The following is a 16,339-nucleotide window of genomic DNA, read 5'->3' on the forward strand; positions in this document are numbered from 1 at the left end:
ACTGAGAGCTGACCCTACTGACATTAATGTTAAGTGATGATCCTAAAAAAATATGAACAGTTGGACCTCTTATCAACAATGCTGTGTTACATTCCTATTGTTCTAATTTTGCATTTTCCAAGGTGTTTTTGTTTCAGGATTAATAAAGGTTATATTTTAGGGGATGTAACCAAAAGGGTATCTTTTTGCCTATATGGGCAAACCTTAGAAGGGGATCCAACATTACATCAACATTGTGTACTCTTTAGACTCAGGATTTATGGAGAAATCGGTGGCTGGACCCCCACTGATCGTAAAATGATAGAATATCCTAATGATATGCTATCATTTTATGAGATGGGAAACCCATACAAAGAATATTTTTTTAAGAATAGGACATATTTTATAAAATCCCTCAGATATCATTAAGGCTGACTTTACAAACTAAGAATAATGAGGAAGATTTTGCCCATAGCAGCCCAGCAGATTGAAAGTTTGATTAGTTACTATTGGCGACTCCTCAACTTTCCCTTTTTAATACATCTCCCTCAATTTTGCTATGTAATTGCTATTACTTTGGTTATTATATACATTAATCATTAAATGTGTCACACTGTACAATACATTCTATGGCCTTCACATAAGGTAACGAAATACATCTTCTAACTCAAACTGTATATAAAATGTTTTTGTTCCTATAAATGTTTGACTAATCAAGAGACTGCTCCATTCAGAAAGACTGATGGTTTAGAATATAGAAATGCTGTGCTAGAGAAGTCTTGTCCTGTTAGACAATTCGCTGATGACCCTTGTACTGCCATGTTGCTGCTCTTGTAGCAGTATGTAAATAAAGCGGTAAATATTATTTGCAAACTGTCTCACGTGTGTTATTAACCATTAAGCATCATACAAAATAATATGTAGGAAATTTAGTAAGGAGTAGTTTAATTAAAATTTTCAACCATTTTTTAAAATTTTATTGATGATGTGATCTTAAAAATATTACAGCATATTTAATCTTCATTTGTAATGAAATATAACAGAAAAATAATTGTCTTTTGTATATTACTGAATAAAAATATATATTTTTTTATGTATATAAAATGCAATTTCTATTCACAGTTTAATTATTGTAAGGAGCTTCCAGAAAGGTGCCTTGAAGAAAAGTTATCTTAATGAGATAATTGCTGATAAAATCCAATTTACGGTCCGATTGGAAAACTAATCAGATGTCTCCACCCGTTTTAGACTTCTTGGGAAAAGTGTATAGGATTTATGTCTTAGCCATTTTGTTCAGATGACTTTTAAATATGTTGTACTGCTATCTGTACCCAATAGGTTCTTAGCAATGCATCTGTACATTCCAGAGTCTGAAGTTCTTGGATTCTGCACAACTAATGCTCCTTGTGGTTCCACAAGCTCAGTTCCCATTGGTCGTCCTTTACTATCAGTTGTTAATATTGATAAGTCTGGTAACTCCCAAGATATCTCTGGTTTTGGTATTCCAATGGCCATGCAGTTGAGATGCACTGGAGATCCTTCTCTTGTGTGAATATTATGTGGGGGTTTATTTGTAATCCTTGGCGGATAGGCTACAATCATAACAGCGACACTAATAGCCGCCTCTCCAGCATTATTTTTAGCTTTGCACAAATAGTTTCCACGATCATGTATGGATGTTTCTTGGATGACCAATGTGCCATTTTCCAGTAATGAGTATTTCCCATGGCCATGAGGCCTGTCTATTATGTATCCATTTGGAATGGTCCATGTAACACTGGGCCTTGGTATACCATCAGAAAGACAATGTAAAGATAAAGTCTCACCAATTATATTCTTTATTGTCCCCCTTGGGTGTGTCAGAATATTAGGTTTCTGACCTACTTCCAAAATTATGAGCTTTTCAATGTAACCCACGTTATTCCTGGCTGCACACCGATACTTTCCTGCATCATCTTTGGTAAGACTATAAATTATGAAGGTTCCATTGGCTCCTGCATAATATTTGGAAAACCTTTGCCCATTTACAAATCTGGTACCATTTGGTAAAAGCCATGTTATTTCTGGAAGAGGATGCCCATCTGCAAAGCAATTAAGTATGGCCATTTTACCTGGTTTAGCAATGATCCTCTCGTTGAATGGATTTTTAAACATAGGTCTTCGAAGGACATCATGAACTTCTAATTGAACTACCAACATACTTTCACCTTCATCATTACGAGCAACACAGGTAAATTCAGCTGTATCAGAGGGTCTAACATTTCGAATTTCCAAAGTTCCATTCTTGTGTACCATAATCCTGCTGCCATGGTATGGTGCAGTTAGATATATGTTGTCGGGCATAATCCACATTATTTGAAGAGGAAAAGTCCCTTCTGCACTACAGGGGATCAATTTTCTGGAGTGCTTTAAAGCAGAATCTTTAATTATAGTCTTGTTGGTATATAAGCCATTAATTACAGGTGGAGTTGAAAGAACATCTAACTTGAGCAGCCTTGTGTCATCTCCTGCTGGATTGCGTGCCACACACATGTATTCTCCAGCATCTAATAGTTTGATTTGGTTGATAGATAAAGATCCGTTTTCATGCAATGTATATCTATCATGAGAAGTTGCAATCATATCACTAGATGGAAGCAACCAGAATATCTTTGGTTTTGGTTCTCCAGTGGCTTGACAATTAAGAATTGTACAAGACCCAGCTCTTGCTTGAAACTTTGTTTTTGGATTTATTTTGATACGTGGAGCTGCAGCGACAACGCTGATATGTACTTTCATCTCATCTTTTCCCAATGTATTTTCAGCATAGCATGTATAATCTCCTTCTTCAGACATCCCTACTTTGTTGAGGTACAAGGTACCATTGTCAAACAGAATATATCTTCGTCTTCGCCTACCACTGTCATCGGCTTGCAGAACATTGTTTATCATTGTGCCATCTGGTAAACTCCATGATATTTCTGGTATTGGAGATCCTGAGGCTTTGCAATCAACTCTGAAATCTTTGCCAAATGGAACTTGCTTTGTCAGGTACTGCTTTTGAACTATTTTAGCTGGTTTCATGTTTATGTTGACCTTCATAAGGATTAAATCATCTCCCAATTTATTTCTTGCCACACACAAGTATTCTCCAGCATCTTTTTCATTGACAGATAGAACAACCAATGAACCATTTGGATATACATGTATTCGACTTCCCAGTCTGAAAAATAAAAAAGACAATTTATGACACTTATAGTCGTCTTGCCTTAATAAATTAGAATATAAATATGTTGGATGTAATAGAGCTAGATGTGCAATTTGACTTTCCGCTTGCGCACAGTAATTGCTCTCAAAGTATGACTAGCAGTCCTGTGGAAGACCATTCACAGCACATCAATGGGCTATCGCAACCTACAAATTCTGCTCTACTAAATCTTTATAGACAGCAATAAACTACACCAATATATGGGAATTTTGCAAACACTATATACCTGCTCAACAAATGATGGCACAAATGATGTCTTATCTTCCTGTTTTTAAAGAAGCGAAAAATTGTAAATAGCAGAAGAAATCAAAGGTCTTATAAATGTACGTTTGGTGCATAGTTTAGTTTCTATTCTAATACATTAAAGGGGTTATCTGGACAGAAAAAAAATGAAAACAGCTCAGAATGCTGCTCAAGCATGAAATAAGCCATACTCCTCTCTCCTGATCCCCTACCACTCCTGTTCCACCAATGCAAGGTTCCCTCCAGCCATACTCCTCTCTCCTGATCCCCTACCACTCCTGTTCCACCAATGCAAGGTTCCCTCCAGCCATACTCCTCTCTCCTGATCCCCTACCACTCCTGTTCCACCAATGCAAGGTTCCCTCCAGCCATACTCCTCTCTCCTGATCCCCTACCACTTCTGTTCCACCAATGCAAGGTTCCCTCCAGCCATACTCCTCTCTCCTGATCCCCTACCACTCCTGTTCCACCAATGCAAGGTTCCCTCCAGCCATACTCCTCTCTCCTGATCCCCTACCACTCCTGTTCCACCAATGCAAGGTTCCCTCCAGCCATACTCCTCTCTCCTGATCCCCTACCACTCCTGTTCCACCAATGCAAGGTTCCCTCCAGCCATACTCCTCTCTCCTGATCCCCTACCACTTCTGTTCCACCAATGCAAGGTTCCCTCCAGCCATACTCCTCTCTCCTGATCCCCTACCACTCCTGTTCCACCAATGCAAGGTTCCCTCCAGCCATACTCCTCTCTCCTGATCCCCTACCACTCCTGTTCCACCAATGCAAGGTTCCCTCCAGCCATACTCCTCTCTCCTGATCCCCTACCACTCCTGTTCCACCAATGCAAGGTTCCCTCCAGCCATACTCCTCTCTCCTTATCCCCTACCACTCCTGTTCCACCAATGCAAGGTTCCCTCCAGCCATACTCCTCTCTCCTGATCCCCTACCACTTCTGTTCCACCAATGCAAGGTTCCCTCCAGCCATACTCCTCTCTCCTGATCCCCTACCACTCCTGTTCCACCAATGCAAGGTTCCCTCCAGCCATACTCCTCTCTCCTGATCCCCTACCACTCCTGTTCCACCAATGCAAGGTTTCCTCCAGCCATACTCCTCTCTCCTTATCCCCTACCACTCCTGTTCCACCAATGCAAGGTTCCCTCCAGCCATACTCCTCTCTCCTAATCCCCTACCACTCGTGTTCCACCAATGCAAGGTTCCCTCCAGCCATAATCCTCTCTCCTAATCCCCTACCACTGCTTCTCCACCAATGCAAGGTTCCCTCCAGCTCTCAACTTCTTGCTAAAGTGAGATAACATGCAGAACAAAAAGAGAAAGTGACACAATAATATATGTGCACACCCAACAGCTATATGTAATAAAAAGATAAGATAAACAAACAAGAAAAACAATTAAAAAACAGACAGTTGCATAAGTACAAGAATGTCCTTATAGCAAAGGGCAGTTCAAACTATAACCAGTCTCAAGAAGACATACAGATAACTCATATGACCACCAAAAGGTCCATCAGCAAAGGATAAATTGGCAGATACAGTTCATCCAGAAATATAAATATACGAAGGCTATTATAAATAAATACAATAGTTATAGAAATACATTAATCCTTGTTTGTTCATTGTTTACGAATTTCTGTAAATATTATATTTATTAGTTTATAATAATAGCCTTTGTCTATTTATATTTCTGGATGGAATTTATCTGTCTACTTATTTGTATGTCTTACTGAGGCTGGTTGTAGTTTGAATTGTCCTTTACTGTAAAGGACATTCTTGTGCTTATCCAAATATTTGCTATTTAAGTGTGTTTAATGCTTTTTTTCTTTCCTTATGTGTGATAGAATAACCTAATCTTTTTATTACATATGGTTGCTGGCTGAGCACATATATTTTTTGTTGCTTTCTCTTTTTGTTCTGCATATGATCTATGTGGAAACATTACTAGCACCCTATCTGTGTTATCCTTTAGTGTTGTCACATTGATGACATCACCAATGCCAGGGACATATGTGACTGCTGCAGCCAATCACATGCTCACTTCATGGTTAATAAACTGCAACGGTCACACATCCCATTGTTGTGATGTCATCCCCGCTGCAGCTGTAATTGTAAAACAGTAAGGGACAAGGAAATGGCGGAATGGGAGCAGCAGGGGAGATACTCGTCTAGGCTGGTTTAGAGAATTCCATCTGGGGACTAGCTATTTAGTTATTTATGAGGTGTTTTTCTGATGACTGTGTATGAGGCCATGAATGATAAGGGATGCGTGTTTGAGGTTAAGCGGAGACTACTTTTATTTTAGCTAAATGGTGAGTGAACTGAATCCATCACACACAGAAATAGACTTTCACTGTATGGCAGGCACCCACTGTGACCAACAAGCACTTCCCTGTGTAGTCAACTCCCACTTAGTTTTGGTGTCAGTTGTTGTCCTCCACTGTAGCTCTAATTACAAGCAAAATGTCTGCTGTTCTGCTTTAGTAGCTTGTGTTGCCAGCATATTGTATAGGTTTTGTGCTCTCTGTATTCATTGTCACAATGAGGGGCTCTCCAATAAAGGGGTCGTTCCACTTCTAGTTGCTTTGCTGCAGGAAACAAACAGCTCCATACATTGCGCTGTAACCCAGGTTGGTACTACAGGCTGACTTCTACTGAAGGGAATGGGATTCAGCCTACAGTACCAACCTGGGCCACAATGCAATGTACAGATCTGTCAGCTAGAAGTGGGACAACCCATTTAAGGCAGCTAGAATCTCCATGACACATTCTTTTTCATTACTGGTTTCCCCCCTTTTATATTGATTCATGTATAGCATATGGCATTTATAGAGGCAATATAAAGAGGGGAGTCGTGACGGGATTTATGATGTGTATGAGCAATCAGCAGGTTATATTATAATCATGTTTAGTACTGTACAATATACAACAGACCATCTAATTCATCCATTTAGAAAAGTAAAAACTTTGTGAAGAACTTTGTGCTGTGAAGAAGTCAGAAAAACTGTAATCAAAAAAGCATAAAGGTAGGTTTGTGTAAATTGCATGCCTACTGACTTTGCTCCTTAACCCAAAATTATTAATGGAACCTGCACCAATTTGAAAATAAGAGGTAGAACGAAAAATCGCCTCCTACGCAGAGCAGTGTTCATCCAAATAACTGAAGCCCTGTTGACATATGGAAACTTTTAATCATAAGTTCCCTAAAACTACAAAGATGTATTTCATGCATGAAAGAGTTTCCTTTTCCTTGAATCCAGGAGAAGGAAACATAGAGGATTAGAAGGCAAGTAAATAATTCAACTATCCAATGAGAGAGATTCAAGAGAGCCTGGAGTAAATAGCAGAAGAAATCAAAGGTCTTATAAATGTACGTTTGGTGCATAGTTTAGTTTCTATTCTAATACATTAAAGGGGTTATCTGGACAGAAAAAAAATGAAAACAGCTCAGAATGCTGCTCAAGCATGAAATAAGCCATACTCCTCTCTCCTGATCCCCTACCACTCCTGTTCCACCAATGCAAGGTTCCCTCCAGCCATACTCCTCTCTCCTGATCCCCTACCACTCCTGTTCCACCAATGCAAGGTTCCCTCCAGCCATACTCCTCTCTCCTGATCCCCTACCACTCCTGTTCCACCAATGCAAGGTTCCCTCCAGCCATACTCCTCTCTCCTGATCCCCTACCACTTCTGTTCCACCAATGCAAGGTTCCCTCCAGCCATACTCCTCTCTCCTGATCCCCTACCACTCCTGTTCCACCAATGCAAGGTTCCCTCCAGCCATACTCCTCTCTCCTGATCCCCTACCACTCCTGTTCCACCAATGCAAGGTTCCCTCCAGCCATACTCCTCTCTCCTGATCCCCTACCACTCCTGTTCCACCAATGCAAGGTTCCCTCCAGCCATACTCCTCTCTCCTGATCCCCTACCACTTCTGTTCCACCAATGCAAGGTTCCCTCCAGCCATACTCCTCTCTCCTGATCCCCTACCACTCCTGTTCCACCAATGCAAGGTTCCCTCCAGCCATACTCCTCTCTCCTGATCCCCTACCACTCCTGTTCCACCAATGCAAGGTTCCCTCCAGCCATACTCCTCTCTCCTGATCCCCTACCACTCCTGTTCCACCAATGCAAGGTTCCCTCCAGCCATACTCCTCTCTCCTTATCCCCTACCACTCCTGTTCCACCAATGCAAGGTTCCCTCCAGCCATACTCCTCTCTCCTGATCCCCTACCACTTCTGTTCCACCAATGCAAGGTTCCCTCCAGCCATACTCCTCTCTCCTGATCCCCTACCACTCCTGTTCCACCAATGCAAGGTTCCCTCCAGCCATACTCCTCTCTCCTGATCCCCTACCACTCCTGTTCCACCAATGCAAGGTTTCCTCCAGCCATACTCCTCTCTCCTTATCCCCTACCACTCCTGTTCCACCAATGCAAGGTTCCCTCCAGCCATACTCCTCTCTCCTAATCCCCTACCACTCGTGTTCCACCAATGCAAGGTTCCCTCCAGCCATAATCCTCTCTCCTAATCCCCTACCACTGCTTCTCCACCAATGCAAGGTTCCCTCCAGCTCTCAACTTCTTGCTAAAGTGAGATAACATGCAGAACAAAAAGAGAAAGTGACACAATAATATATGTGCACACCCAACAGCTATATGTAATAAAAAGATAAGATAAACAAACAAGAAAAACAATTAAAAAACAGACAGTTGCATAAGTACAAGAATGTCCTTATAGCAAAGGGCAGTTCAAACTATAACCAGTCTCAAGAAGACATACAGATAACTCATATGACCACCAAAAGGTCCATCAGCAAAGGATAAATTGGCAGATACAGTTCATCCAGAAATATAAATATACGAAGGCTATTATAAATAAATACAATAGTTATAGAAATACATTAATCCTTGTTTGTTCATTGTTTACGAATTTCTGTAAATATTATATTTATTAGTTTATAATAATAGCCTTTGTCTATTTATATTTCTGGATGGAATTTATCTGTCTACTTATTTGTATGTCTTACTGAGGCTGGCTGTAGTTTGAATTGTCCTTTACTGTAAAGGACATTCTTGTGCTTATCCAAATATTTGCTATTTAAGTGTGTTTAATGCTTTTTTTCTTTCCTTATGTGTGATAGAATAACCTAATCTTTTTATTACATATGGTTGCTGGCTGAGCACATATATTTTTTGTTGCTTTCTCTTTTTGTTCTGCATATGATCTATGTGGAAACATTACTAGCACCCTATCTGTGTTATCCTTTAGTGTTGTCACATTGATGACATCACCAATGCCAGGGACATATGTGACTGCTGCAGCCAATCACATGCTCACTTCATGGTTAATAAACTGCAACGGTCACACATCCCATTGTTGTGATGTCATCCCCGCTGCAGCTGTAATTGTAAAACAGTAAGGGACAAGGAAATGGCGGAATGGGAGCAGCAGGGGAGATACTCGTCTAGGCTGGTTTAGAGAATTCCATCTGGGGACTAGCTATTTAGTTATTTATGAGGTGTTTTTCTGATGACTGTGTATGAGGCCATGAATGATAAGGGATGCGTGTTTGAGGTTAAGCGGAGACTACTTTTATTTTAGCTAAATGGTGAGTGAACTGAATCCATCACACACAGAAATAGACTTTCACTGTATGGCAGGCACCCACTGTGACCAACAAGCACTTCCCTGTGTAGTCAACTCCTACTTAGTTTTGGTGTCAGTTGTTGTCCTCCACTGTAGCTCTAATTACAAGCAAAATGTCTGCTGTTCTGCTTTAGTAGCTTGTGTTGCCAGCATATTGTATAGGTTTTGTGCTCTCTGTATTCATTGTCACAATGAGGGGCTCTCCAATAAAGGGGTCGTTCCACTTCTAGTTGCTTTGCTGCAGGAAACAAACAGCTCCATACATTGCGCTGTAACCCAGGTTGGTACTACAGGCTGACTTCTACTGAAGGGAATGGGATTCAGCCTACAGTACCAACCTGGGCCACAATGCAATGTACAGATCTGTCAGCTAGAAGTGGGACAACCCATTTAAGGCAGCTAGAATCTCCATGACACATTCTTTTTCATTACTGGTTTCCCCCCTTTTATATTGATTCATGTATAGCATATGGCATTTATAGAGGCAATATAAAGAGGGGAGTCGTGACGGGATTTATGATGTGTATGAGCAATCAGCAGGTTATATTATAATCATGTTTAGTACTGTACAATATACAACAGACCATCTAATTCATCCATTTAGAAAAGTAAAAACTTTGTGAAGAACTTTGTGCTGTGAAGAAGTCAGAAAAACTGTAATCAAAAAAGCATAAAGGTAGGTTTGTGTAAATTGCATGCCTACTGACTTTGCTCCTTAACCCAAAATTATTAATGGAACCTGCACCAATTTGAAAATAAGAGGTAGAACGAAAAATCGCCTCCTACGCAGAGCAGTGTTCATCCAAATAACTGAAGCCCTGTTGACATATGGAAACTTTTAATCATAAGTTCCCTAAAACTACAAAGATGTATTTCATGCATGAAAGAGTTTCCTTTTCCTTGAATCCAGGAGAAGGAAACATAGAGGATTAGAAGGCAAGTAAATAATTCAACTATCCAATGAGAGAGATTCAAGAGAGCCTGGAGTAAATGTCATTCAGGAAGGGCAAAAGTGTCAGCAAAAAAGTAATAGGCCTAGTGTATATGCTGGACAAGTTATCTCAGGTTTAGGTTTTTTCTTGTCTTTTATATTTTAAGTTAACTTAAAGGGGTTTTCCTACTTAAACTACTTATTTTTTCATTTCTGTAGATTGTTAGGTTTCCACCACTGGGACTCCCACCAATTGCAGTGAGGAAAGGTATTGTGGAGCAGCTGTCAAGTATGCACAAATAAACCACCACTTCTTATATTCACTCTAATTGTCACTTAGTTTTGAAGCTATAAAATATATCATATATGTTAAGACTTCATTTACAAGTTCATTGAGTGATGATTGGTTGATATACTGTTTTTTAAAAACATTTTTCAGCAAGGTAGCTCTAGCTATTGTGGTGGAATATATAGCAGGTAAAATTGAATACATTTCCAATGTTTGTGTCAAATAAACTGTTTTATAGATGCAGTTAAATTTGTGGTCAATGTTGTGGACCATATTTTTTTGCCAAAAATCAGGTTGGATGCAAGCAGATAGAAGGAACATCTTTTCATTATTCCATTTCTTGGGATCCAATCTTCTATTTTTGGCCAAAAAATATGGACCTCTATTCTTCCTTTATTGGCTATGGCAGGGATATTATTTTATTATATTCTATATTGTCACAATATTTGCTTCCAGCACCCTACTATTTAATCAGAAAGAGGTTAAAGGAAATACGTAATAACATAAAATGTTATTCTGAAAGAAGACAATGTCCTTCCAGTTCAGCCCATTTTCACCCCCCCTCCCCTTGTTGATCCAGAGGAAGGCAAAAAACCCTATGAGGCAGAAGCCTATTTAGCCCCTTTTTTGGGGAAAAAATGTCCTTCCCGACACCATAATGGTAGACAGCATAATCCCTGGATCAACATTTGAAACCCTGCTGGTTATTTAATCTATATCCTGCAATGTCTTAGTGCTCTAAAAAAAACATCTAGTCCCCTCTTAAACTCCTCTATGGATTTTGCCATCACCACGTCCTGAGGCAGAGAGTTCCACAGTCTCACTGCTCTTACAGTAAAGAACCCCCTTCTGTGTTGGTGATGAAAACTGCTTTCCTCTAGGTGTAGAGAATGCCCTCTTGTTATTGTTGCAGCCTGGGTATAAACAGATCATGGGAGAGATCCTTGCATTGTCCCCTAATGTATTTATACATAGTTATTTGATCGCCCCTTAAACATTTTTTTTCCTGGGTGAATAATCCCAATTTTGATAGCCTCTCTGGGTATTCCAGTCCTCCCATTCCATTTATTAATTCAGTTGCCCTTCTTTGAACCCCCTCAAGCACTGCAACATCCTTCCTGAGCACCGGTGTCCAGAACTGTGTGCAGTATTCCATGTGAGGCCTGACAAGTGCCATATATAGTGGAAGAATAATGTTCTCGTCCCTCACCCCTATACCTCTTTTAATGCACCCCAAGACTTTATTCCCGAAGAGGAAAGGGGTTCCAGAATGATGCTATACCACAGGGCGCTGGTGGACAGCGCTAGTGGCAGAAGGCGCAGTTCCAAGGGCCAGGTAGCAGGGGAGGCGCAGAGATCAGGCAGTATGTACAGCGCAGGCAGGGGAACATTCTCCAAGGCCTTTGCCAGCTTCATGGCTCCCCAGCAAGACTGTGTCACCGCTCCCCAGTCAAGGCTGAGTTAGCGGGAGCACTGTAAAAGGATGGTGAGGGAGGACGTAGCCGATCGCACGACCGTCCTCGGTGATGCCTCTGCCCCCTACAACTACTGGGTGTCGAAGCTGGACACGTGGCCTGAACTCGCGCTGTATGCCCTGGAGGTGCTTGCTTGTCCTGCGGCTAGCGTCTTGTCAGAGAGGGTGTTTAGTGCGGCTGGGGGAATCATCACGGATAAGCGTAGCCGCTTGTCAACCGACAGTGTCGACAGGCTAACACTCATCAAGATGAACAAAGGCTGGATTTCCCCAGACTTCTCTTCTTCACCAGCGGACAGCAGCGATACCTAAGCAATACGTAGGCTGCACCCGCGGATGGAAGCATCGTTCTCTATCACCATCAAAAACGGGGACATTTTTGCTTCATCAATCTGTGTATAATATTCCTCCTCCTCCTCCTGCTCCTCCTCCTGAAACCTCACATAATCACGCCGAACGGGCAATTTTTCTTAGGCCCACAAGGCTCAGTCATATAATTTTTGTAAACAATTTTTATACGTTTCAATGCTCATTAAAGCGTTGAAACTTTCACCTGAACCAATTTTTATTTTAACTGGGCTGCCTCCAGGCCTAGTTACCAATTAAGCCACATTAACCAAAGCGATTAATGGGTTTCACCTGCCCTCTTGGTTGGGCATGGGCAATTTTTCTAAGGTACATTAGTACTGTTGGTACACCGATTTCTGGGGCCCTCGCCTACAGTGTAATCCAATTAATTTTTTGCCCACCTGCATTACAGCTGACGTTACATCAGCTGTGTTGGGCACTGCAATGGGATATATTTATGTACCGCCGGTGGGTTCCAGGGAGCTACCCATGCCGTGGGTCCACACGGAGTTGTACTTGCCTGTGTCTGCTTATAAAGAACCCCAGTCTGACTGGGGCATGCAGTGTGGGCCGAAGCCCACCTGTATTTAATCTGACGTTACCTCAGCTGTGCAGGGCAATGCAATGGGATTTATTTATGTACCACCATTGGCTTCCTGGGACCCACGCATGCTGTCGGTCCACACGGAGTTGTACCTGCCTGTGTCTCCTTATAAAGAACCCCAGTCTGACTGGGGCATGCAGTGTGGGCCCAAGCCCACTTGCATTAAACATGACATTACCTCAGCTGTGATGGGCAATGCAATGGGATATATTTATGTACCGCCGGTGGCTTCCTAGCACCCACCCATGCTGTGGGTCCACACGGAGTTGTAACTGCATGTGTCCACTTCTAAAGAACCCCAGTCTGACTGGGGCATGCAGTGTGGGCCCAAGCCCACTTGCATTAAACATGACATTACCTCAGCTGTGATGGGCAATGCAATGGGATATATTTATGTACCGCCGGTGGCTTCCTGGCACCCACCCATGCTGTGGGTCCACACGGAGTTGTAACTGCATGTGTCCACTTCTAAAGAACCCCAGTCTGACTGGGGCATGCAGTGTGGGCCCAAGCCCACCTGCATTTAATCGGACGTTACCTCAGCTGTGCTGGGCACTGCAATGGGATACATTTATGTACAGCCGGTGGGTTCCAGGGAGCCACCCATGCTGTGGGTGCACACAGAATTCCCATTGCGGAGTTGTACCTGCCTGTGACTATTTATAAAAAAACGCGGTCTGACTGGGGCATGCAGACACCTTGACAGAATGAATAGTGTGTGGCACATAGGTTCCCCATTGCTATGCCCACGTGTGCAGCTCCTGATGGCGGTGGCACAGGATTATATTTCTCATTGCTTCTGTACAGCATTGTGGGCTATCGCCCCGCCCCTTTTAAAGAGGGTCGCTGCCTAGCCGTGCCAACCCTCTGCAGTGTGTGCCTGTGGTTCCTCCTCATGGCAGACGCACTTATAAATAGACATGAGTGTGGCGTGGCATGAGTGCAGCTGAAGGCTGCGCAGGGACACTTTGGTGTGCGCTGTGGACACTGGGTCGTGCGGGGGGGGGGGGGGGGGTTGGGCAGCATGTAACCCAGGAGAAGTGGCAGCGGAGTGTCATGCAGGCAGTGATTGTGCTTTGTTGGAGGTAGTGTGGTGCTTAGCTGAGGTATGCATTGCTAATGAGGGCTTTTCAGAAGTAAAAATTGTTGGGGGGGGGGGCACTCTTGCCGCTATTGTGGCTTAATAGTAGGACCTGGGAACTTGAGATGCAGTCCAACATGTAGCCCCTCGCCTGCCCTATCCGTTGATGGCTCGTTCCCATCACTTTCTTGAATTGCCCCGATTTTCACAAATGGAAACCTTAGCGAGCATCGGCGATATACAAAAATGCTCGAGTCGCCCATTGACTTCAATGGGGTTTGTTACTCGAAACGAACCCTCAAGCATCGCGATAATTTCGTCCCGAGTAACGAGCACCCGAGCATTTTGGTGCTCGATCATCTCTAATGTTGAACTTCATTTGCCATTTTTCAACCCAAGCCCCTGGTTTATCTAGGTCCATTAGTAGTCGTACATTGTCCCAATGAAAGTCATATCAGAAATGTGAACATATATATATTCTTACCTGTGCCATTGATCTATCACAGCTTTTGATGGCAGTCTCCATATTATTCTTGGCTTTGGTTCTCCAGTTGCACTGCAGTTTAGCATCAATGTGTCACCAAAGTTCATTTCAGTGGATATTGTAGATGCATGGATTATCTTTGGTGCAATATCATTTTGCTCCACCCTGAGAGTGATGACCCTTCTTTCTGAGCCAGTAGAGCTCGTTGCTATACATTCATAGTTTCCACTGTCAGAGGGTGCTACATTCCTTATGTAGAGCGTCCCATTAGAGAAAAGAAACAACTTTGCACTTACATAATGTAATGGTTTGACCTTTGTACCATCAAATGCTACCCAGTGAACACTTGGTTGAGGGTTTCCTTTTGCTGTGCAATGAAGTTTTACATTCTCACCTGGAAGAACTAGTACAGTTTGTCTTTTGTCCTCCAAAATGGCAGGTGGGGCAGCAATCACTTGAACTTTTACTGTAAATGTGTCTGCTCCAGCTAAGTTAGTAGCAAAACATTTATAAATTCCTCGCTCATAAATGGTTATTTCTTTAATTATAAGAGTCCCATCAGGTTGGACAAAAACTTTGTTGTTGTTTTCAGATTTTTCTGATGCGATGGTCTCATTAGCTAGTATCCAGGTGATAGTAGGAAAAGGTCGACCTTCTGCCTGGCATTTAATACTTACAGTACTCCCCGAGTGCACTGTAATCTCTCTTGATTTGCCCTGTATAATACTTGGAGGGTATGTAATGACAGAAAGTGTAACAAGCTGTCGGTCTGAGCCATACTGGTTATTAGCAACACAAAGATACTGCCCACGGTCCTGGATGCTCACACTTGAAATAGAGAGTGTTCCATTTGGAAAGACTTCCATCCTGTTTCCCCTTCTTGTTCTGGACACGAAAGTCCCTGGCGAGAAAACAATATTTTTTCATTGAAATACAAAAACCATTCAAACATGACCTCAGTCATTAAATATAAATTTAACAGCTGTGGAATTTTTTTTATTCCTTTTCATCCTGATGAACACTGTACAGTGCTGACTGTGTTTGCACTAAATATCACATTTAAAAAGTATTGTTTGCTAAATTTTAAACTTTTTGCACTTTCTAAAATTTTTTTACAGAATAGGATTAAAAAATATTATTTTCACCGTATGCACCCTATAATCTTAAACCATACATATTATATATCAAAACGTCCAAAACAAAGTGAGGAACCCGTTCCCACACTTTATTTTAACATAGATATACTAATAAAAAAAATAACTATAAATGTAAAAAAAATGATTTTTTTAGCGTTTTACCCCCAGTAAAGGCAAAACAAGTCAGTGAAAAAAAAAAATTTAAAAATTTGCCCTATATGTCATGGGGAAAAAAACTAAGCAAAAATAATTTTAGTAGCTGATAAAAACAAGATAGGGTAGTTAAACCACCATGTAGGTAAAATTCCTAAAAAGTGTCTGCTCCTTGTCCTTAACGTACAAAACAGCCTGGTCCTTAAGGGTTTAAAAAATAAAGACTAAGTTATAACATAGCATGACCCACCTTGCAAAGTACCACTATATATCTATGGATCCTCTCTTATCCTCAGTGGAAACCCAAAGCGAGAGCTAGCCCAATGGTTGCTACCTAGGCATGATGCTCACAAATGGGTTCCAACATTATGTCAAAGACTCTACCAATGGTGGGTGATCTAATTACTAGCCAGGCTTAGTTCTGACTTAGCATAGCCCACCTATAGTATACCTAGTGTTTATGGATTTACTCTGAATTAACAGTGGAAAACCAAACTGAGAGCCAACCAAAAATGGATACTGACTGTGCATAACACTCGCAACTATGTGTTCAATGTGTTACATAAGATTCAGAATACCATCATGTATCCACAGACTTGATCTAAATCCTCAGTGGAAAACCAAAATGAGTGCCAGATTGCTCTGCTTTTAATCTAAGACAATAATAGTTATCTTTTATTTCTATCCTGTGAAGAAATTTTTGAGGTAATTA

The 16,339-nt window shown here is 41.7% G+C and overlaps 1 protein-coding gene across 2 annotated transcripts in view; it reads right to left on the minus strand.

The window, feature by feature from the left end:
* Positions 1–922: 922 nt before the first annotated feature.
* IGSF10 (immunoglobulin superfamily member 10) overlaps positions 923–16,339 on the minus strand; it is a 46,322-nt gene continuing 30,905 nt past the window's right edge. For both annotated transcript variants that reach the window (XM_066599784.1, XM_066599775.1), the window contains exons 6-7: positions 14,339–15,239; positions 923–3,181 (exon numbers count right to left, since the gene is read on the minus strand). In XM_066599784.1, coding sequence (XP_066455881.1) covers positions 1,273–3,181; positions 14,339–15,239 — 2,810 coding nt within the window. In that variant the 3' untranslated portion in view covers positions 923–1,272. The remainder of the gene's footprint in view (positions 3,182–14,338; positions 15,240–16,339) is intronic.

Source organism: Eleutherodactylus coqui, chromosome 1 (assembly GCF_035609145.1).
Source record: "Eleutherodactylus coqui strain aEleCoq1 chromosome 1, aEleCoq1.hap1, whole genome shotgun sequence".
Classification (NCBI taxonomy): Eukaryota; Metazoa; Chordata; class Amphibia; order Anura; family Eleutherodactylidae; genus Eleutherodactylus; species Eleutherodactylus coqui.